This window comes from Oncorhynchus clarkii, chromosome 28 (genome assembly GCF_045791955.1).
Source record: "Oncorhynchus clarkii lewisi isolate Uvic-CL-2024 chromosome 28, UVic_Ocla_1.0, whole genome shotgun sequence".
In the NCBI taxonomy this organism is placed as follows: Eukaryota; Metazoa; Chordata; class Actinopteri; order Salmoniformes; family Salmonidae; genus Oncorhynchus; species Oncorhynchus clarkii.
Window position 1 is genome coordinate 9363594 of NC_092174.1, and position 24404 is coordinate 9387997.

Sequence of the window (24404 nt, forward strand, 5' to 3'; positions counted from 1 at the left end):
ACAATTGCTCTGTGAAAGAAAAACATTTTGGGGGTTGAAATAGAGGCATACTAAGACTAAATAAAATGTGACACAGTGTGTAAATGATAACACATTATTGAAGGAAATGAAGAAATGTATTAAAATGCTGGACGTGAATGCTGGAACTTATCAATTAACTATTCAAATGAGCAAAAGCTGTGTGCATTAGGGAAATAGACGCCTGGCTCAAATAGAAGCCGGTCTCTAATAAGCAAGCGCCTGTTGTGTTCAGTGATTTGAGCAAATAAACAGCCAGTCTATTAATTCAAGTATTACACTATACACCATAACACCTCCATGATGCAACCAGAAAGAGGACATTGCATTTGAATTGCCCCTTTAGTAAATAATGAACTGTTTGCATTATACACGATTTGACATTAGAAATGGCAGAACTCATTAAAAATAGGCCCTATAATCTCTTTCAATATCAGCACTTACTAAATTATTGTAGCATTTGGAGAACCAACATTTCCTAGGAAGGACATTCTGATTGCTACCTTTCCTGTGCAATTATACTATGATTATATGAATACCTAGGTTCAATTAGTATTTGTTTTCTTTCAAAGGCTTTGCATGTTAGAGCCTGTCTCGAGTGCCAGATGAGTAGGGTTTGTATGTTTGGCACTATTGCATTGGTTCAAGCAAGCTCAACCAAACGCAGCTAAACTATTTGAAATAAAATAAATACTATTTGAACCCAGGTCTGATGATATCTACAGTTCTCTTCACTAGTAACATTGTTTGTCTGTTTTCCTGCAGTGGGAGGAGGTGAGTGGCTACGACGATTCAATGAGTCCTATCAGGACATACCAGGTGTGCAATGTGCGCGAACCCAACCAGAACAATTGGCTGAGGACGGACTTCATCCCCCGTAAGGGCGTGCTGCGCGTCTACGTGGAGCTCAAGTTCTCCGTCCGTGACTGTGCCAGTATTCCCAACATCCCCGGCTCCTGCAAGGAGACCTTTAACCTCTTCTACTACGAGTCTGATGGCGATACCGCTACGGAAAGTAGTCCCTTGTGGAGGGAGACCCCTTATGTCAAAGTTGACACCATTGCCCCTGATGAGAGTTTTTCCTTGCTCGAGGCAGGCAGGATCAACACCAAAGTGAGAAGCTTTGGCCCTATTTCCAAGGCCGGCTTCTACCTGGCCTTTCAGGACCTGGGGGCTTGTATGTCCTTGATATCCGTGCGGGTTTTCTTCAAGAAGTGCTCGACGACCATCGCAAACTTCGCCGTCTTCCCCGAGACGGCCACAGGGGCCGAGGCCACCTCCTTGGTCATCGCCCCGGGGGCGTGTGTGTCTAACGCGCAGGAGTTGTCCGTCCCTCTTAAGCTATACTGCAACGGGGATGGGGAGTGGATGGTTCCCGTGGGGTCTTGTACCTGCATGCCGGGTTTTGAGCCTGCTATGGCCGACACACAGTGCCAGGGTGAGTTTTTAGTCTATAGGTGCCTGTTTTTACTTTGAACTAAAGCCTGGTTTTTAATGTTTAACTAAAGCCTGTTTTTTAATGTTGATATCCCTTTAAATGGGCAATAGGGATGCATAACAACAGAGAGGTTTCAAAAACAGGGGCACTTCCTGATTGGATTTTCCTCAGGTTTTAGCCTGCAAAATCAGTTCTGTTTAACTCACAGAAAGTTTTGGAAACTTTAGAGTGTTTTCTATCCTAATATGTCAATTATATGCTTATTCTAGCATCTGGTCCTGAGAAATAGGCTGTTTACTTTGGGAACATTATTTTTCCAAACATAAAAATAGTGCCCCCTAGCTTCAAGAGTTTAACTAAAGCCTGGTTTTTAATGCTTAACTAAAGCCTGTTTTTTTTTTCTTCACGAAAATCAGAAAAGCAATCAAATTAATCGTTTACCTTTGATGATCTTCGGATGTTTTCACTCACGAGACTCCCAGTTAGACAACAAATGTTCCTTTTGTTCCATAAAGATATTTTTTATATCCAAATACCTCCGTTAGTTTGGTGCGTTATGCCCAGGAATCCACCGGAAAGAGCGGTCACGACAACGCAGACAAAAATTCCAAATTATATCCATAATGTCAACAGAAAAATGTCAAACGTTTTTTATAATCAATCCTCAGGGTGTTTTTCATATATATATATTCGATAATATATCAACCGGGACAGTTGGCTTTTCACTAGGACCGGGAGTAACAATGGCCGCCTTTCTCTTTTGCGCCCACCTCTCCACTTATGCAATGTGGTCGTTCACATTCATTCTTCAAAATAAAAGCCTGAAACTATGTCTAAAGGCTGTTGACACCTTAGGGAAGCCATAGAAAAAGGAATCTGGTTGATATCCCTTTAAATGGGCAATAGGCATAACAACAGAGAGGTTTCAAAAACAGGGGCACTTCCTGATTGGATTTTCCTCAGGTTTTAGCCTGCAAAATCAGTTCTGTTTAACTCACAGACAAAATGTTGACAGTTTTGGAAACTTTAGAGTGTTTTCTATCCTAATATGTCAATTATGCAATTATGCTTATTCTAGCATCTGGTCCTGAGAAATAGGCTGTTTACTTTGGGAACATTATTTTTCCAAACATAAAAATAGTGCCCCCTAGCTTCAAGAGCTTAACTAAAGCCTGGTTTTTAATGCTTAACTACAGCCTGGTTTTTAATGCTTAACCAAAGCCTGGTTTTTAATGCTTAGCCAAAGCCTGGTTTTTAATGCTTAAGCCTGGTTTTTAATGCTTAACTAAAGCCTGGTTTTTAATGCTTAGCCAAAGCCTGGGTTTTTTAATGCTCAATTCAAGTCACACAGTCTACTCCACCCTCTGTATGTATTGTGTGGCGCATGAATGAAGGGTGAAGGAGGGTGGAGAGTTTGCATTAATGAGCTGTTGCGGAGAGCAGCAGCATACAAATATTGAGAGAGGGGGGGATCGGAGGGAGAGGGAGAATGAGATAGTGAAAGGGAAAAAGATAGTGAGGAGAGAAAGGAAGATAGTGGGAGATAGATTGTGAGAGAGAATATTGTGTGAGGGAGAGACAGAGATTGTAAAGGAGAAAGAGATATTGAGGTGGTAGAGAGATATATTGTGAGACGGAGAAGGAGAGATAAAGCGAGAGACAGACAGAGGGAGCGAGAGAGAGAGAAGGACAATGAGATTGAGCTGTGAATTGCTGATTGCCCATGCCAAAATGAGGAACGGTCAGAGAAAGAAAGAGAAGCTTCCTCGTCTCTCTCCTTTCTTCACCTGGGCGTGAGAAACGGCGAATAACACGCGCCAGAGAGCTCATTTATGGCCATTTGGCGGCTCAAGGTTAAAAGCCTGTTGTCGACGCCTGATAAAAGGCTCTCCAGAGGCTTCAGGCGTGGCGGAGGCGGGCGGTGGCGAGGAGGAGGAAGTGTAATTTCCTGTATGGTCTCCCCACCGTTAGTTCATCTACAGGCGGCTGCACTCATTACCACCGCTCAGACCACCGTGAGCCAACACTGCCACCGCTCACCATTAATCACAGGGACGTTACCTCAGTCTAGAGAGAGAGAGGTGGAATGAAGAGAGAAGGGGGGGTTGTAGAGAGGGAGGGATGGAGAGGAAAGAAGGGATAGAGAGAGAGGGGAGGAGAGAGGGAGGGGTGGGGGGAGAGGGAGGGTGTGTGGGGGGAGAGGGAGGGTGAGCGGGAGGTGGGGTAGAGAGGGAGAGGCCAGTGAGGGCCACAGAACTTTCCGGTATCAGAGAGAGAAAGACAAATGGGCATTCCCTCCAAGGTTAATGGATTAAAGCGGAGGATTCAAGTGATTGTCCTCGAGAAACAAAACAAACAAACAAAAGAAAACGATGGTGCAGTATATAATAAGACAAACATAAATCAGATTAATGTTTCAAGAGTGTATCTGGGTCTGAGGTCTTAGTCGAGTTACGAGATCCAAAACACATTTTCATGTTATCTTAACCAAACTATTTATTGCATGTTTTTTTGAGCTAGAATGCGGAACTTTAAAGTTCGCTAAATTCACACGAAGTGGCATTCCCGGAGAATTAGGACTTAGCTTAAAATCAAACTGGAAAACCACTTAGCCCGACTAGTTAATCACAACCTCTCGCCAGAAAGGTTTTTACGAGCACCCATGCTGATAAGACAGATGTTAGCCAGAGCCACGGTTTTACACCACACTTAAGGAATGTGAGAAAGGTGAAAGTAGAGTCTAGTTTCTAAGTGATATTTACAACCTCTTAGTGTAAACCTCCTTAACCCGACTTTTAGTGCAAATCTTAACCCCGTTTGAGGTTGAGACCTTTTTTGGTTTATCTTGACACTTTTGTCAATGACGTTGGCGATTGAATTGACAAAGAGAAGCAAAACAGCATCCCTATAGTTGCATATGATTGATGATCAAGGTGCTTTGTATGTGTTCGGACCCACGTTTTTGAATTGTGTTCTTCTAAGCCCCAGATAGACACCTGAGTGATGGATTCAGGTGTATGCTTACTTTCAATAGTATCCTCCACCCTTGTTAGCCAGACCGGAACAATCTACTGTAATCCGTCCATCTTCATCTTTCGCTCTCAATTTACCTGTCATCCATAGTCCTCTCTGGGATAGATTGAAACCCCTCATATGTTATGATGAAAATGAGAGGGTATGAAGGATTTGCACAGACTAGCTAGAAGTTTCTAACGGTGTCCTGACATATTTCCACCCCACACGGACTGAGGTAGTCGAGTGTGACGATATGACATGGAGGTCTTTGACAGACTAGCTAGAGGGATGTGACAAATGAGGAGAGAGAAAAAAACCTTAGCGTTTAATTTTTTTTGTATTGGTTTTCCGTTAATACGATAAGAAATGTTAATAAATTCCGTGTGACTTCAAAGTGCGTCCATTTCAGATAGTTAAGCATTGCACCTGTATTACCATTACTGTACCTCAGTTCCACCTCGCAAATGTTGCATTTTACCGCCTTCTCACTTAACTTCTCAAAGCATTGCCGTGTAGGACTTCGCTGATGTCGCTTGCCTTCTTCTGCCATTTTTCCCCAACCATTAACAGCAATGACGTGGTGGTGGAGAGTCGTCTCCAAAATAATCGACTCCTTGCACGTCGAATCCTGGTGTCGACTCCCATTTCTGAGTGCCAAGATTAGAATCCGCAAGGAATCGACTCCTACGATTTGGATACTTTTGGAACGGAGGAAACTGATTAGTTAGCGTCTTCCAAAGCAAGGGAGAAAGAGGGGACGGGCACAGTACAGGCAGGTCGGCCACTAGGTAGACAGAGTCAGAATCGTGCACCAGGCCTATCTATCGGCAATCAAAAGCTGAATCTCACAATGGAATGCTTTATCTTGCAAACTTCAGTAAAGCAGGGCCTATCATTAAGGAATATGCTAGTATACTCTACACGCACCAGACGGAAGACTGAACACACACTTGCATCATTAGCGAAGAGAAAGAGCAGACGAGCCGGAACGAGGCAGAGAGAGGAGGGGGCAGGCAGAAAGAAACGTGTGGATATGTCATGGTAATCTGTATCTCGCAATGTCTTGTCTTGCAAATTTGCCAAGTAGCCTAAAGTTCACCTCTATCTCTCTGGTTTTATTTAAATTACCCAACTTTCCCCAGGCTTTTATAGCCTATCGTCTAGTTAGGCTATAACACGGCAAAGAATATGTTTCGTGATAACTGCACTGTGATTTTAATTTTGTGGGAGGGGGAAAGAAAATGTTTTTCTCTTCATTGTTTACGATCGCAATTGTGTTCACACCCCATGCTAGAAGTTTCCATTATAAAGAGTTTAGGTGCTCCTCACCCATTCAAACTTACCCCGAAAGAGAGGTTTGAAAGATTTGGACAGAGTAGCTCTCTCAAACTCAACGAGAACGGCCCTAATATCAATAGTTAGGCCTTTCTAACATTCTTGACCCCCAGCCGGACTGAGATTTGTAGTATGTGTGCCGGCCTTGGTTTGGTGTTGTGCTTTATTGACTTTGACAGTGTTCTGACTGTCCCTTTCACTTTTGTCTTCCCAATATAGCGTGCGCCCCCGGGTCATTCAAGTACAAGCAGGGGGAGGGCTCGTGTTACCCCTGCCCCCCCAACAGTCGCACGAGCTCCAGGGGTGCCAACATCTGCCTATGCCAGAATGGCTTCTACCGTGCCGACAGTGACCCTCCGGACTCAGCCTGCACCAGTAAGTCAAGCTCACCCTTTTTCATTAGCAGTCGTCATTGGCCGTAGATATTCAATGAAGATTCTCCGTTGAGCATGGGAGATTCTCCATGCGATTTAGTGTAGAACTAGGCTTAACCTTTGTCTGAGGAACTGGCCCAGAGAGTTTTAGAAAACCGCCATGGTGCAAGTGTCTGTGAAGACAGTTTAGTTTTAACTTGAGCAACTGCGGTTGTTTCCAGACACCTTTATCAGAGAAATCATCCTTTTTCTCAGAGATATCACAATATGTGTGTGATAGACATGCACTGCTTTGACATTGTGATATAGCCTAACACCAAAGGCCTTTTTTCCCCCTCTGGCATAACATACATTAACTGTGACTGAGCCCCTATGACTCGTGCACACTCTCCTTGTTGAGAAAATTCGGACTGTGTCACTTGTGTCCAAATCTTTTCAAACCACTGTGCCACTATCGTCGCAGACCATTCGGACTCCATACTTCCCCTATCGCCTGTCAGAGCGTGTGCCAGGCCTGGCAGACAATGTTTAGCAAGGGGTCGAGGGTGTTGTACTCAAAAGCTCAGCTCGGGCTCATGTCGGGAGCCCAGCATTTCAGACTTTGTGCCCAATTAGATGAGGCCACATTCTAAACTGTGCCAGTCTAATTGGATAGGACAGAGCATGTGTGTGGGGGGAGGGGGGGGGGGACTAGCTCCACTTAGGACGAACAGGCAGAGGAGCTGAACTGAGTTGGTTGAGATGCGTGAACTGACACACTCTGAAAGCATTACCTCGCCATGTGCTGCTGCCGTAGTAGGTGTTGTCTGAGTCGGCTTTGAGAGGGGTTTGGGTTTATATTTCCCCCCCAGCCTCTGTAACTGGATGAAAGAAACATTCTGCTTGCTGCTCCAGCTGTCCCCTGTAGCATTTATCACACCTTACCCCGATTTCACACCGTTCTTATTTAAAGAACTCGTCTCCATTGAGTAACACTGTTCCATAGGTATACACCACTATGCACCACCGCTGTGCAACGGATCATTTCAATTCAGATCATCGCTATTTTATGGGTAATGAATCACGTTTCATGAATAGTGATGTTTAAGTCAAGCGTGGCTTGGATATGGTTTATATTCACTGTATGAATCCTGCTATTTATTTCGTCATGTATATAGCAGAACATATTTCTACTTTATGGAATGAACTCCCAAGTGCTATTTAATGGGTAATGATTTATTAAGTTCCATGAATTATAATGTTGGAAGTCATGCATGGAATGAACATGGTATATACAGTGCCTTTGCGAAAGTATTCGGCCCCCTTGAACTTTGCGACCTTTTGCCACATTTCAGGCTTCAAACATAAAGATATAAAACTGTATTTTTTTGTGAAGAATTAACAACAAGTGGGACACAATCATGAAGTGGAACGACATTTATTGGATATTTCAAACTTTTTTAACAAATCAAAAACTGAAAAATTGGGCGTGCAAAATTATTCAGCCCCCTTAAGTTAATACTTTGTAGCGCCACCTTTTGCTGCGATTACAGCTGTAAGTCGCTTGGGGTATGTCTCTATCAGTTTTGCACATCGAGAGACTGACATTTTTTCCCATTCTTCCTTGCAAAACAGCTTGAGCTCAGTGAGGTTGGATGGAGAGCATTTGTGAACAGCAGTTTTCAGTTCTTTCCACAGATTCTCGATTGGATTCAGGTCTGGACTTTGACTTGGCCATTCTAACACCTGGATATGTTTATTTTTGAACCATTCCATTGTAGATTTTGCTTTATGTTTTGGATCATTGTCTTGTTGGAAGACAAATCTCCGTCCCAGTCTCAGGTCTTTTGCAGACTCCATCAGGTTTTCTTCCAGAATGGTCCTGTATTTGGCTCCATCCATCTTCCCATTAATTTTAACCATCTTCCCTGTCCCTGCTGAAGAAAAGCAGGCCCAAACCATGATGCTGCCACCACCATGTTTGACAGTGGGGATGGTGTGTTCAGCTGTGTTGCTTTTACGCCAAACATAACGTTTTGCATTGTTGCCAAAAAGTTCAATTTTGGTTTCTGACCAGAGCACCTTCTTCCACATGTTTGGTGTGTCTCCCAGGTGGCTTGTGGCAAACTTTAAACGACACTTTTTATGGATATCTTTAAGAAATGGCTTTCTTCTTGCCACTCTTCCATAAAGGCCAGATTTGTGCAATATACGACTGATTGTTGTCCTATGGACAGAATCTCCCACCTCAGCTGTAGATCTCTGCAGTTCATCCAGAGTGATCATGGGCCTCTTGGCTGCATCTCTGATCAGTCTTCTCCTTGTATGAGCTGAAAGTTTAGAGGGACGGCCAGGTCTTGGTAGATTTGCAGTGGTCTGATACTCCTTCCATTTCAATATTATCGCTTGCACAGTGCTCCTTGGGATGCTTAAAGCTTGGGAAATCTTTTTGTATCCAAATCTGGCTTTAAACTTCTTCACAACAGTATCTCGGACCTGCCTGGTGTGTTCCTTGTTTTTCATGATGCTCTCTGCGCTTTTAACGGACCTCTGAGACTATCACAGTGCAGGTGCATTTATACGGAGACTTGATTACACACAGGTGGATTGTATTTATCATCATTAGTCATTTAGGTCAACATTGGATCATTCAGAGATCCTCACTGAACTTCTGGAGAGAGTTTGCTGCACTGAAAGTAAAGGGGCTGAATAATTTTGCACGCCCAATTTTTCAGTTTTTGATTTGTTAAAAAAGTTTGAAATATCCAATAAATGTCGTTCCACTTCATGATTGTGTCCCACTTGTTGTTGATTCTTCACAAAAAAATACAGTTTTATATCTTTATGTTTGAAGTCTGAAATGTGGCAAAAGGTCGCAAAGTTCAAGGGGGCCGAATACTTTCGCAAGGCACTGTATAACATAAATGAAGACTTCTGTTCAATTCAGTATGTGCTGGAGATCATATTTCTCCACCAGAAAATAGACAGTTGTATGAACTGTATGGACCCAGGAAGATAAGCCCTAATTGGTATCTTAGTAAGCAAATCATAAATGCTTAGAGTGGGGTTCGAAGACTATGGTTTTAACAGTGAGGTTCTACAATATTAGCCTCTATAAGCGGTGTTCAGAGGACATCACTAACCCGTATGTGGCGTTTCTGTCCAGCCGTGCCCTCGCCACCTCAGAACGTCATCTCCACGGTGAACGAGACCTCGATCGCCCTGGAGTGGGAGGAGCCGCTGGACGTCGGCGGGCGGGACGACGTCATCTACAACGTGGTGTGTAAGAAGTGCCAGCGCGACCAGAGCCCGTGCTCGCGCTGCGACGACAACATGGACATGTCGCCGCGCCGACTCGGCCTGACCCAGAAGAAGGTGGTGGTGAGGAACCTGCAGGCGCACACCCGCTACAGCTTTGAGGTCCAGGCGGTCAACGGCGTCTCTGGGAAGAGCCCCGGCGCACCGCGATACGCCACCGTCAACATCACCACCAACCAGGCCGGTTAGTATCGTCGTGACGCTTTGTCAGCGCTTAACGTTAGCAGCACTCAACATGAATAATTGATATCGGCACTCACTCTCACCTCACCACACGACAACACACCACTCAAGGTCACCACTGTAAGTAAAGTAGCTACCTACCACTTAACATCGCCTCTCTGACTACACGACGACACACCATTCAAGGTCACCAACTTTACCACTCAACTCAGGTTAGCAGCAACAAAGTCATCTACTTTCTACCGTCTCATCTTGTTCTCAGGACTGGTGCTTTGTGTGAGTTTATGGCCTCAGTGTGTGTCATTTCAGCTTAGTACCAAATCAATCAACTGAAATGTCATGGAGAATGGTCAGATAAATGTCATGGTAAGAAGTCAGATAACCGTAAACAACGCTCGATGAAGACTTTGCTAATTTCATTTATGCAGTGGAACAAAAATGCTCTTAACATATTCAACATGAACGCTTGCATTTCTTTTTACTTATTTACATCAGCCTCTTTTGTTGTCCAATCACAGCACCGTCAGCAATACCCACAGTGCACCTGATGAAGTCAACGTCAGACACCCTCAGCCTGTCCTGGCTTCCCCCAGAGAAACCCAACGGGGTCATCCTGGATTACGAGATTAAGTACTACGAAAGGGTAAGACACTGTTTTATAGCCTGGTCCCAGATCTGTTTGTGCTGTATAGCCCACTCCGATTGCCTTTTCCCCAGCCTCTAACCTGGTCCCAGATCTGTTTGTGCTGTATAGCCCACTCATAGGTGTTGACTATACAGCACAAACGCATCTGGGACCAGGCTCACTGTTCTCTGATTCAACCATGATTTACATTGGGAAACATTTACTCTGTACCTTAAGTTTGAAGAGTCACTGGAAAGAAAACAATTGTACAAAATATGTTTGAAAAGTAAATATTGCATCTTTTGTCTGATGTAGCTGGGTTGTTTTTGGCATTTCACAGGTTCACTTGATGCAGATGTGTATTGTTTTCTTCAGCAGCATCAGCATCATGTACCCGATGGACATAGACATGCTGCTCATATAGAAAAGACTATGAACCAAATTAACTCAACTACATCAAGTGAATGCTGTCCCTTTTTTTTTAAAGAAAAATCATTTAGCATTTATTCGATTCTAATCCATGTGTTGTCGGGGTTCCTCAAGGTTTTCTTGCTTCTATGGAGTTTTCCTTGTCAGTCTGCCTCTGATTTCCATCTAAGCTGTGTTACTGTAAAATCATGTGACAACTGCTGATGTTAAAAGGGTTTCATAAGTACATTTGTTCGATTGGTTGATTGATTGATGTGTTCCGTAGGGCCAGGCCATGTCACACACGGTGACGGCCCAGCACAGCTCAACCCGTGTGGAGGGACTGAGGGCTGCCACTCCCTACGTTGTCCAGGTCCGGGCTCGCACTGTGGCTGGCTACGGACACTACAGTATCCCTATGGACTTCAGCACCTCCATACACAGTAAGCATTTCTCTCTCTCTCTCTCCTCCTCCTCCTCCTGTGCTCCTTCGTTGTCTCATTCTTTCACTCTGTGCACTGTGTCGAGCTCTTCCTCCCCATCTGTCTCTGTGCCTCTTACTTTTCCTCTGTCTCTCTTCCTTTTCTGCCTTCACTAGTTCATTGTCTTTTTCTCCTCCTCTTTCTGTCTCTCTCTCTCTCCCTTCACTGTTTATCAGTATCCTCCACCATTGCTAATGCCTTTCATGTTTTTTTTCACCGGTGTTTCAAAGCTTTTCTATGTTCACTTTAATAAGTACAATCCACCCAAGTAGTGAAAGAACACTGAAGAAGCCATTTGAAGAAGTTGTCTGTTTTAAAATAAAAAGAATTGCTCTTAATGGCTGTGTGATATTTCTACAGTCTATTACAGAAGCAGATTAATGCAGGATTAATACATGTACAAACATTGAAATAAAATGTCGTGTTTTTCAATATGCGTGTTTTCTTTTTCTACCAGAGTACATAGCTTTTTGGAATAAGTAAGTAGCCTTGCACAAGGCTTGGCTTCTAGGAGCAGCAGCCAGTCTCCTGTTTCTGTAGCGTGAGGCAGCTTGATGTGCAGGACGCTAGTCTATCGCAAGGCCTTAACCCCAATCTGATTCAATGCTGAGTGCCAAGCAGAGACGCACTGGCCGGGGATCAAACTCCCAACCTTCCAATCGCAGGGCGGACACTAACCACAAGGCCGCTAACCTTGTGTCTAAATTAAAAACTAAACACAGATTGTAATACAATTCACATCCCATTTATTTTGTTTTGGCATGAATCCGCTTCCATATTTCACTAGCTGTTTTTTAAAAAGAATTCCTCAGTGACATTTCAAGTGTTTATTGTTTGTTTATCATTGTTTTTTTATTCCTCAGGTGACCCTCAGAAATCGGTGCAGGACCAGCTGCCGCTCATCGTGGGCTCGGCGTCGGCCGGTCTAGTGGTCATTGTTGCCATTGTGGTCATGGCCATAGTTTGCTCTAGGTAAGTTTTTTTATTTTTTATATGTATCTATTTATCTAACACAGGCCTTTTTGGTCATTATTTGGCAACTTCTTGAATCCTGAAAAGCCCGTAGAAAGGCTTAAGCCAACCTTAGCATTGTTCCATTCTTCCAATCCCGACTGTCTGAATACAATCTGTTATCATCCGCTTGTTATTTGAAAGCAGCCTGTGGAGTGCCAGCCAGGAATGAGGATTGATCATACGAATGAGATTGTGCGTGTGTGGTCCTTGTTTGCAGGAAGCAACACAGTGGTTCGGAGCTGGAGTACACAGAGAAGCTGCAGCAGTACGGTGAGCACTGGGGGAGAGTGTGTGTGTGTGTTGGGGGAGCGGGTTGTATATGTGTGTATCTTTGGGGCAGGGGGTTGTGCTTTTGTGAGTGTGTGTTTGGGGAGGGTGTTGGGTATTTGTGCAGCAGCGGTACGGTGAGCACTGGGGGAGGGGGTGTGTGTTGGCGGCAGGGGGTTGTGTGTGTGTTGGGGGAAGAGGGTTGTATGTGTGTGTGTTGGGGGCAGGGGGTTGTGTGTGTGTGTGTGTTGGGGGAAGCGGGTTGTATGTGTGTGTTGGGGGCACGGGGTTGTATGTGTGTTGGGGGAAGAGGGTTGTATGTGTGTGTGTTGGGGGCAGGGGGTTGTGTGTGTGTGTGTGTTGGGGGAAGCGGGTTGTATGTGTGTGTTGGGGGCACGGGGTTGTATGTGTTTTGTGGGAAGCGGGTTGTATGTGTGTGTGTTGGGGGCAGGGGGTTGTGTGTGTTGGGGGAAGCGGGTTGTATGTGTGTGTTGGGGGAAGAGGGTTGTGTGTGTGTTGGGGGAAGAGGGTTGTATGTGTGTGTGTTGGGGGCAGGGGGTTGTGTGTGTGTGTGTGTTGGGGGAAGCGGGTTGTATGTGTGTGTTGGGGGCACGGGGTTGTGTGTGTGTTGGGGGAAGCGGGTTGTATGTGTGTGTGTTGGGGGTTGTGTGTGTGTGTGTGTTGGGGGAAGCGGGTTGTATGTGTGTGTGTGTGTTGGGGGAAGGGGGTTGTGTGTGTGTGTGTTGGGGGCAGGGGGTTGTGTGTGTGTTGGGGGAAGCGGATTGTATGTGTGTGTGTTGGGGGCAGGGGGTTGTGTGTGTGTTGGGGGAAGCGGATTGTATGTGTGTGTGTTGGGGGCAGGGGGTTGTATGTGTGTGTGTTTGGGGAGGAGGTCGTGTGTGTGCGTGCATGTGTGTGCATACTATACAACTCTAATCCTGAAGAGCTGCAGCTTCTGTGGTCCTTTTTTCAAACCAAGACGGTAAACCACCTGATTGAATGAATTATTCAGTCATCTGACCAAGGCAGGAAACTGCATTTGCTCACAGAAAACCATGATTATCTAGATCAGGTTTATCAACCCGCTCTTCAAGACTCCCCGAGCTGTGTGATAGATATGCTCATATGCTGTTCATGCTTCCAATTTCAGACCAGTCATGACTGTATTATAGTCACTCAGTGTGTGTTCAAGACCTGGCGAAAAACATCTGATGCAATCCTCCCTTCATTCATTTCATCTCTCTAGTTTCCCCGGGGGTGAAAGTATACATTGATCCGTTCACTTACGAGGACCCCAACGAGGCCATCCACGAGTTTGCCAAGGAGATAGACATCTCGTGTGTGAAGATCGAGGAGGTCATTGGTGCAGGTAACCAATATAGCTAGTTGTTGAAGTTTCGTCTTTTTTTTTTTTTTGTTTAAGTATATTTTTTCAGGGGGTAGATCAGCTTTAATATTGCAGATAGATTGCGGCTTCCATCAATGTAATTGTCTACATCATTTCCAATCCCCATATTTTTAGTTTAGATATAGATTATATATACCTTTATTATTTTCTCCTAACCCTTCCATCCTTCCCCTAATTGGAGTAAACTAATGGACAACAACACTTAGGCTTCTACTTCCAGCTTATTCATACTATATACATTTTACGGACACCAAACATTTTACAAAATGTGTCTTTTGTATGTTTTTAGTCCCGGCCTTCAGCTCCACTCAACCCCTCCCATCTATCTCTGAACACCATCCAGTCCCAGCCTTCAGCTCCACTCAACCCCTCCCATCTATCTCTGAACACCATCCAGTCCCAGCCTTCAGCTCCACGCAACCCCTCCCATCTATCTCTGAACACCATCCAGTCCCAGCCTTCAGCTCCACTCAACCCCTCCCATCTATCTCTGAACACCATCCAGTCCCAGCCTTCAGCTCCACTCAACCCCTCCCATCTATCTCTGAACACCATCCAGTCCCAGCCTTCAGCTCCACTCAACCCCTCCCATCTATCTCTGAACACCATCCAGTCCCAGCCTTCAGCTCCACTCAACCCCTCCCATCTATCTCTGAACACCATCCAGTCCCAGCCTTCAGCTCCACTCAACCCCTCCCGTCTATCTCTGAACACCATCCAGTCCCAGCCTTCAGCTCCACTCAACCCCTCCCATCTATCTCTGAACACCATCCAGTCCCAGCCTTCAGCTCCACTCAACCCCTCCCATCTATCTCTGAACACCATCCAGTCCCAGCCTTCAGCTCCACTCAACCCATCCCATCTATCTCTGAACACCATCCAGTTTCTATTTGCCACATATTTTTTGACTGTGCTGTGATGCTTCACAAAAGTTCTGAACCTTAGATTCTACATATTGTAAATTAAAGATAAACATTTTTTTGCTCGAGTATTATGACGTTATTGATCGATTGACTATGCCTTTTTAAAATCACCCAGCAGTTGCTATTTGCAGTGTTAGCTCCAGGTAAATTGTTGCAATTCTTCTGCCATTCCTGAACCCGTGTCCAAAAACATGCTACGTATGGATAGTACCAAAACAAATGATCTAATGATTCTCTTCGCTGGAAAATCTGCAGAGCCGGGATGGTTGTATCCCCCATAATATATAACATTCTATTGGTTACAATAATTTTGTACAACATTTTAATTTAAAAACTTGAGTTTTGAATCCAGGGTTGTTTTGTGTATCAGTTCATAAACCACGTGCCATGGAATTGGTACATCAGAAATCTCTTCCCAACTATTATGCAATTTATATGGCACAGCTCTCAATTTTTTGGTCCTGAAATGAAACTGGTTTACTTTTTTAATTTATCACCATTTTCTTCAGACAATGTTGGTCTTTAATGCAGGGTCGACAGACAAGTTCCTTACTTCTCCCCCTTCCACTTTCCTCTTCCATTTTTGCGTTAATGCTGCAATTAGTTGGTTGTAATTTTAAGTAGAGCAGACATTTCCATATATTTTTGTTAGCTGCATGTGTGACATAACTATAATTTTCAAAGATTATACCTTTTTTAGTGCGGCCTTTTTGAAATGTGGATTTTAAGGGGTAGGCTTTTTTAGAGTCGATTGTGTTTTGGGGAGTGGTCAATGTTGGGGGGGGGGTTGGTTGAACAGGATTTGTGCTGGGTGGGCAGTGTGTGTGTTCAGAGGATGGGCAGCGGTTGTTGAGGGGGTATGTGTGTATTGGAGGGGGAGTTTGGAGTGTCTGCTTCTGTCATCCACCAAGTCTGCTGTTTCTTCTCTAAGAGCATGTCGTCTATCTCCTAACTTCAACCTTGAATGCCTCCTTTGCTTTCCTCTCTTTCTCTTCTTTCTCTCTCCTTTTCCTTTTTAAACACACAACTTTTTACCAAGGCACCAAAACCCCCAAGCTCCTCATCCGTCCCCTCTCCCCCTACACCGGTCCCAGGCACCACTCCCGGTCGCAGGTTGATCTTTCCGTCCCTCAATCCCTCCCCAACCTCTCAGACCCCTGAGCTCTCGCTCTCTTTTCCTCCCCTCCTCACAAACTCCATCCCTTGCTCTCTTCCTCCTCGTCTTCCTCTTCTTCCTCCTCAGTTCAAACCAGTAATGCTCCCTCCCTCTCCCTCACTCCCCCCCCCCCCCCCCCCCCTCCCCAATCCACACTCCCTCCTCCACTCCTTCCACTCACTCCCTTCCCCACCCAGGTGAGTTCGGGGAGGTGTGCCGCGGGCGCCTGAAGCAGGCCAGCCGCCGTGAGGGGGTGGTGGCCATCAAAACGCTGAAGGCGGGTTACACAGAGCGCCAGAGGCGGGATTTCCTGGGGGAAGCGTCAATCATGGGCCAGTTCGACCACCCCAATGTGATCCGGCTGGAGGGCGTGCTGACCCGCAGCTGCCCCGTGCTCATCATCACTGAGTTCATGGAGAACGGAGCGTTGGACTCCTTCCTCAGGGTGAGTGAGGCTGACACCAGTTGTGGCGACGTGAGGAATTGTACATGACAACTCTGGTTGATATTGATAGCCGAGGAGTTGCATACTGTTTAAAATCCCAAGGCTCATGGAGAATGGAGCGCGGGGCTCCTTCCTCAGGGGAACACTGACTGAGTTGTGATGATGCATGGAATCATACAGGACATATTCAATTGATATCGAGTCTACTCTACCGAATCAAATCCTGGAGTCACGCATTATCACACGTACTGTGCGACAACCTACTCACCAGTGGAGGCTTTGAGTCGTACCGAACACACACCAGTTATGACAATCCGTGGAACCGTTCCTGACCCCTCTGATGAATATTGATAGCGGCTGTGCTGAAAATCCTAAGACCTGCATAGTTATACACAATACAGCTGACGGATAGGGATTCTCCTGCACAAAACCATTGATGGAGCTACTCTTTGACTGTGCTACGTAAAAGCCTGGGGACAAGCACAATTGCACATAGCACCTCCTACACATCAGTGGATGCTGAACAAATCCGCGGGGGGAGTTGAGAACTTCTGCAACTTTCGAGAGTTCTATTACATGACACCTACTGTAATGACAGTGGGCGGTGTACACACACAGCAATGCTCTCTGACTCAGTTAGAGCTCGTTTTGAGTTTGTTTTTATTTAACCCATATATGACCAGGTACAGTGGGGCAAAAAAGTATTCAGTCAGCCACCAATTGTGCAAGTTCTCCCACTTAAAAAGATGAGAGAGGCCTGTAATTTCATCATAGGTACACTTCAACTATGACAGACAAAATGAGGGGAAAAAATCCAGAAAATCACATTGTAGGATTTTTAATGAATTTATTTACAAATTATGGTGTAAAATAAGTATTTGGTCAATAACAAAAGTTTATCTCAACACTTTGTTGGCAATGACAGAGGTCAAACGTTTTCTGTAGGTCTTCACAAGGTTTTCACACACTGTTGCTGGTATTTTGGCCCATTCCTCCATGCAGATCTCCTCTAGAGCAGTCATGTTTTGGGGTTGTTGCTAGGCAACACGGACTTTCAACTGCCTCCAAAGATTTTCTATGGGGTTGAGATCTGGAGACTGGCTAGGCCACTCCAGGACCTTGAAATGCTTCTTACGAAGCCACTCCTTCGTTGCCCGGGTGGTGTGTTTGGGATCATTGTCATGCTGAAAGACCCAGCCACGTTTCATCTTCAATGCCCTTGCTGATGGAAGGTTTTCACTCAAAATCTCACGATACATGGCCCCATTCATTCTTTCCTTTACACGGATCAGTCGTCCTGGTCCCTTTGCAGAAAAACACCCCCAAAGCATGATGTTTACACCCCTATGCTTCACAGTAGGTATGGTGTTCTTTGGATGCAACTCAGCATTTTTTGTCCTCCAAACACGACGAGTTGAGTTTTTACCAAAAAGTTATATTTTGGTTTCATCTGACCATATGACATTCTCCCAATCTTCTTCTGGATCATCCAAATGCTCTCTAGCAAACTTCAGACGGGCCTGGACATGTACTGGCTTCAGCAGGGGGACACGTCTGGCACTGCAGGATTTGAGTCCCTGGCGGCGTAGTGTGTTACTGATGGTAGGCTTTGTTACTTTGGTCCCAGCTCTCTGCAGGTCATTCACTAGGTGTGATTCTGGGATTTTTGCTCACCATTCTTGTGATCATTTTGACCCCACGGGGTGAGATATTGCGTGGAGTCCCAGATCGAGGGAGATTATCAGTGGTCTTGTATGTCTTCCATTTCCTAATAATTGCTCCCACAGTTGATTTCTTCAAACCAAGCTGCTTACCTATTGCAGATTCAGTCTTCCCAGCCTGGTGCAGGTCTACAATTTTGTTTCTGGTGTTCTTTGACAGCTCTTTGGTCTTGGCCATAGTGGAGTTTGGAGTGTGACTGTTTGAGGTTATGGACAGGTGTCTTTTATACTGATAACAAGTTCAAATAGGTGCCATTAATACAGTGGAGGACAGAGGAGCCTCTTAAAGAAGAAGTTACAGGTCTGTGAGAGCCAGAAATCTTGCTTGTTTGTAGGTGACCAAATACTTATTTTCCACCATAATTTGTAAATAAATTCATTAAAAATCCTACAGTGTGATTTTCTGGATTTCTTTTCTAATTTTGTCTGTCATAGTTGAAGTGTACCTATGATGAAAATTACAGGCCTCTCTCGTCTTTTTAAGTGGGAGAACTTGCACAATTGGTGGCTGACTAAATACTTTCTTGCCCCACTGTAAGTTGACTGAGAAGACGTTCTCATTTACAGCAACGACCTGGGGATTAGTTAAAGGGGAGCGCAATGAGCCAATTGGAAGCTGGGGACGATTAGGTGGCTGTGATGGTATGAGGGCCAGATTGGGAATTTAGCCAGGACACCGGGGTTAACACCCTTACTCTTACAATAAGTGCCATGGGATTGTTTAGTGACCACAGAGAGTCAGGACACCCGTTTAACGTCCCACCTGAAAGACGGCATCCTACACAGGGCAATGTCCCCAATCACTGCTCTGGGGCATTGGGATCTTTTTTTTTAGACCAGAGGAAAGAAAGAGGGCCTCCTACTGGCCCCCACCCAACACCACTTCCAACCAGGACCAACCATGCTTAGCTTCAGAGGCAAGCCAGCAGTGGAATGCAGGGTGGTATGCTGCTGGTATGCTGCTGGCTCTTATTAGCCGTTATCCTTGATGAGCTCTTAGGAATGACGCACTGTCCATTCTTAGGTCATCGTACTATAGCTTGCATAAGGTGTAGGTCCTTTCCTTTAAGAGTAAACCAAGATCCCGCCTACGAATCAAAAAAACAACAACCCAGATTGAACCTTTAACCAGGAAAGACCCTAGAGGTTAGAGACAAGGTTAACGTAGTCATTCACAAATGATCTCTCTCAGAGGACGATGAGGAAGCTTAAGACCATGCACCACAGTGCAATCTCCATAGCCCTCCTTGTCTTATCTCATCTTGTGACTGAAGAGCAGCTTCTCACTCCTTCTCACGCACTCCTCTCAGTCAGATGTCCATCCAACCGTGTGTGTGTGTGTGTGTGTGTGTGTGAATCATGGATACACTCTGCCGTGATCTAGTGATGGCCCGCCAAACTATTGTGCCTGACTATGGGATGCAGGCAGAACAACACACACACACAACACATGCATAACAAGAACAAACATGTTTGCACGTAAGGACAAACACACACACACACACACACACACACACACAGCATATGTTTTACTATCCTTGTGGGTACCTAAAATGCATTTCCATTCAAAATCATGTTTTCCCTAACCTTTAACCCTAAACCTAACCCCTAACCCTAATCGAACCCCTACACCTAAGCCCTAAACCTTAACCCATAACCCTAACCCCTAAACCTAACCCCTAAACCTAATTGTAACCCTAACCCTAATTGTAATCCTAAACCTAAACTCTAAGCCTAAAATAGCCTTTGTCCTTGTGGGAACCAGGGAAATGTCTCCATTTTACTATCCTTTTGGGGACTTTTGGGGATTTTCGGTACCCACGAGAATAGTAAAACAAGCCCCCTAACAGGCCTTAACCATCTATGCCTGTTATGAAGCATTTTGTTTACATATCCATCCAAACTTGTTTTCCTGTCAAACTAAATTTGAGTGTAGAGTACAAAACACAATGTTTACATATTTGGCATGTTTGGAATGTTTCCCTCCTGAGTTGTTGAGAAACAAACCTCGATTTCCAGGCTCCCTCGTGAGACTTGGAAGTATGGCATCCAATTAAATCAAACTTTATTTGTCATAAATGCTTACTTAACTAACAATGCAGTTTAAGAAAGAGTTCCAAATCAAATCTCATTTTATTGGTCACATACACATGGTTAGCAGATGTTAATGCGAGTGTAGCGAAATGCTAGTGCTTCTCGTTCCGACAATGCAGTAATATCTAACAAGTAATCTTAACAAATTCACAACAGCTACTTTATACACACAAATGTGAAGGGATGAATAAGAATATGTACATATAAATATATGGATGAGCGATGGCCGTGCGGCATAGGCAAGATACAGTAGATGTTGTAGAATACAGTATATAACATACTGTTAGGAAAATATTTACCAAATAAACTAAGGTAAAAAGTAACACAATAAAATAACAATACCGAGGCTATATACAGGGGGTACCAGTAGCGAGTTAATGTGGAGTGGGTCTAGGGTATTCAGGATGATGCTGTTGGTGTGAACCATGACTCGCCTTTCAAAGCACTTCATGGCTACCGACATGAGTGCTACAGGGCAGTAATCATTTAGGCAGGTTACCTTCGCTTCCTTGGGCACAGGGACTATGGCGTTCTGCTTGAAATATTTAAGTATTACAGACTCTGTCAGGGAGAGGTTGAAAATGTCAGTGAAGACACTTGCCAGTTGGTCCACTCATGCTTTGAGTACAAGTCCTGGTAATCTGTCTGGACCCGCGGTTTTGGGAATGTTAACCTGTTTAAAAGTCACGCCCACATCGGCTATTAAGAGAGTTATCACGCAGTCGTCCGGAACGGCTGGTGCTCTCATGAATGAACAATACTAATAAGAAATGGGACTGATTATGTATTGAAGCTGGTAATAGAAATATAATTTCTAGAACAAAAATGCCCATTCAAGTCATGGAGCCATGATTTTCCATTCTAGTTATTCTAATTCTGTGGAGCTGTAGTGAGGGTAAGCATAGTTATTATGCCACCATCAATGTAACGCTCATTTCCTTTCAGTCAAGACTGGATCACGCAGAAAAAGGTTGAACCTCTTGTCGTTCTGTGAAAGGACAATTGAATTCTAACTGTAACTAGTTGACAGCGGACTTTCCTATTCACTTTCACGCTGTTTCATCTGCAGTTACAAACAGAAACACACATACACACAGCACAGCACATGGAATTTAGTTATTAAATATTCATTTAAATTATTAATCTTATTAGATGGGGTCAGACAGCTTGAAAAGTTTGTCTGTTGCAGACTGACAGAACCAGTCATGGATGGTTATGGCATATGTCATGATTATGTTTATGTAAGCTTAGGGACTGACTGACTGACTGACTTCATCTACCGATTCCCTCTCTCTCCCTCCCTCTTACCTTTTTCTCACCCATCCCCCCTTCCCTCTCTCTCCCTCCCTCTTACCTTTTCCTCACCCATCCCCCCTTCTCTCTCTCTCCCCCCTCTTACCTTTTCCTCACCCATCCCCCCTTCTCTCTCTCTCCCTCCTCTTACCTTTTCCTCACCCATCCCCCCTTCTCTCTCTCTCCCTCCTCTTACCTTTTCCTCACCCATCCCCCCTTCTCTCTCTCTCCCTCCTCTTACCTTTTCCTCACCCATCCCCCCTTCTCTCTCTCTCCCTCCTCTTACCTTTTCCTCACCCATCCCCCCTTCTCTCTCTCTCCCTCCCTCTTACCTTTTCCTCACCCATCCCCCCTTCTCTCTTTCTCCCCCCTCTTACTTTTTCCTCACCCATCTCCCCCTTCTCTTCCTCCCTCCCTCTTACCTTTTCCTCACCCATCTCCCCCTTCTCTCTCTCCCTCCCTCTTACCTTTTCCTCACCCATCTCCCCCTTCTCTCTTTCTCCCTCCTCTTACCTTTTCCTCACCCATCCCCCCTTCTCTCTCTCTCCCTCCCTCTTACCTTTTCCTCACCCATCTCCCCCTTCTCTTTCTCCCTCCTCTTACTTTTTCCTCACCCATCTCCCCTTCTCTTTCTCTCCCTCCTTTCTTACTTTTCCTCACCCATCTCCCCCTTCTCTTTCTCCCTCCTCTTACTTTTTCCTCACCCATCTCCCCCTTCTCTCTCCTCTCCCTTCTGTCTCTCTTTCCTTCTTCTTCCTTCTGTTTTTTTCTCCCTTTCCCATTCCCCTCGATCTACCCTCCTCCCTGTCTGCATTACTCCTCTATTTCACTACCTCACTCACCCCCATTCCCCTCGATCTACCTTCCTCCCTTACTGCATTACTCCTCTATTTCACTACCTCACTCACCCCCATTCCCCTCGATCTACCCTCCTCCCTGTCTGCATTACTCCTCTATTTCACTACCTCACTCACCCCCATTCCCCTCTATCTACCCTCCTCCCTGTCTGCATTACTCCTCTATTTCACTACCTCACTCACCCCCATTCCCCTCTATCTACCCTCCTCCCTGTCTGCATTACTCCTCTATTTCACTACCTCACTCACCCCCATTCCCCTCGATCTACCCTCCTCCCTATCTGCATTACTCCTCTATTTCACTACCTCACTCACCCCCATTCCCCTCTATCTACCCTCCTCCCTGTCTGCATTACTCCTCTATTTCACTACCTCACTCACCCCCATTCCCCTCTATCTACCCTCCTCCCTGTCTGCATTACTCCTCTATTTCACTACCTCACTCACCCCCATTCCCCTCGATCTACCCTCCTCCCTATCTGCATTACTCCTCTATTTCACTACCTCACTCACCCCCATTCCCCTCTATCTACCCTCCTCCCTGTCTGCATTACTCCTCTATTTCACTACCTCACTCACCCCCATTCCCCTCTATCTACCCTCCTCCCTGTCTGCATTACTCCTCTATTTCACTACCTCACTCACCCCCATTCCCCTCTATCTACCCTCCTCCCTGTCTGCATTACTCCTCTATTTCACTACCTCACTCACCCCCATTCCCCTCTATCTACCCTCCTCCCTGTCTGCATTACTCCTCTATTTCACTACCTCACTCACCCCCATTCCCCACCCATACCTCACAGCTGAATGATGGGCGCTTCACGGTGACCCAGCTGGTGGGCATGCTGCGTGGCATCGCGTCGGGCATGAAGTACCTCTCGGACATGAACTATGTCCACCGGGACCTCGCCGCCCGCAACATCCTGGTCAACAGCAACCTGGTGTGTAAGGTGTCCGACTTCGGTCTGTCCCGTTTCCTGGACGACTCATCAGTCGATCCTACCTACACCAGCTCTCTGGTAAGTGGTGTGGGAGGGAGAGTGTGAGTTGTGGGAGGATCTGCTTGTTGGCTTGATCTGTGTTTATATGGTATGTCTATGTTTGTCTGTGTGATTGCTTGTTTGTTTGTTTATCTTTGTTTGTTTGCAATTTTGTGTGTAAGTGTGTGTGTGCTCACCATGTGTGGTCTTTTTGTCTCTCTGCAGTCTGTTATCAGTGTGTGTCTGCCTGTGTGGGTGTCTCTGCCTGTGTGGGTGCCTGTGTTTGGGTGCGTCTCTGCCTGTGTTTGGGTGCGTCTCTGCCTGTGTGTGGGTGCGTCTCTGCCTGTGTGTGGGTGCGTCTCTGCCTGTGTTTGGGTGCGTCTCTGCCTGTGTGTGGGTGCGTCTCTGCCTGTGTGTGGGTGCGTCTCTGCCTGTGTGTGGGTGCGTCTCTGCCTGTGTGTGGGTGCGTCTCTGCCTGTGTGTGGGTGCGTCTCTGCCTGTGTGTGGGTGCGTCTCTGCCTGTGTGTGGGTGCATGTCTGCCTGTGTGTGAATGCGTCTCTGCCTGTGTGTGGGTGCATGTCTGCCTGTGTGTGGGTGCGTCTCTGCCTGTGTGTGGGTGCGTCTCTGCCTGTGTGTGGGTGCGGGGTGCGTCTCTGCCTGTGTGTGAGTGCGTCTCTGCCTGTGTGTGGGTGCATGTCTGCCTGTGTGTGGGTGCGTCTCTGCCTGTGTGTGAGTGCGTCTCTGCCTGTGTGTGAGTGCGTCTCTGCCTGTGTGTGGGTGCATGTCTGCCTGTGTGTGGGTGCGTCTCTGCCTGTGTGTGGGTGCATGTCTGCTTGTGTGTGGGCGTCTCTGCCTGTGTGTGGGTGCGTCTCTGCCTGTGTGTGAGTGCGTCTCTGCATGTGTGTGGGTGCATGTCTGCCTGTGTGTGGGTGCGTCTCTGCCTGTGTGTGGGTGCATGTCTGCTTGTGTGTGGGCGTCTCTGCCTGTGTGTGGGTGCATCTCTGCCTGTGTGTGGGTGCATGTCTGCCTGTGTGTGGGTGCGTCTCTGCCTGTGTGTGGGTGCGTCTCTG

General features: G+C 45.8%; 1 protein-coding gene across 1 annotated transcript in view; it reads left to right on the forward strand.

Annotated features, from left to right (window-relative positions):
* Nucleotides 1–24404, forward strand: part of LOC139387069 (eph receptor B3a) — a 48951-nt gene that overhangs the window by 17740 nt on the left and 6807 nt on the right. Inside the window, exons 3-12 of the mRNA XM_071133054.1 lie at nt 784–1456; nt 6026–6181; nt 9326–9661; nt 10179–10303; nt 10980–11136; nt 12039–12147; nt 12407–12459; nt 13703–13825; nt 16141–16388; nt 23157–23372. Coding sequence (XP_070989155.1) covers nt 784–1456; nt 6026–6181; nt 9326–9661; nt 10179–10303; nt 10980–11136; nt 12039–12147; nt 12407–12459; nt 13703–13825; nt 16141–16388; nt 23157–23372 — 2196 coding nt within the window. The remainder of the gene's footprint in view (nt 1–783; nt 1457–6025; nt 6182–9325; nt 9662–10178; nt 10304–10979; nt 11137–12038; nt 12148–12406; nt 12460–13702; nt 13826–16140; nt 16389–23156; nt 23373–24404) is intronic.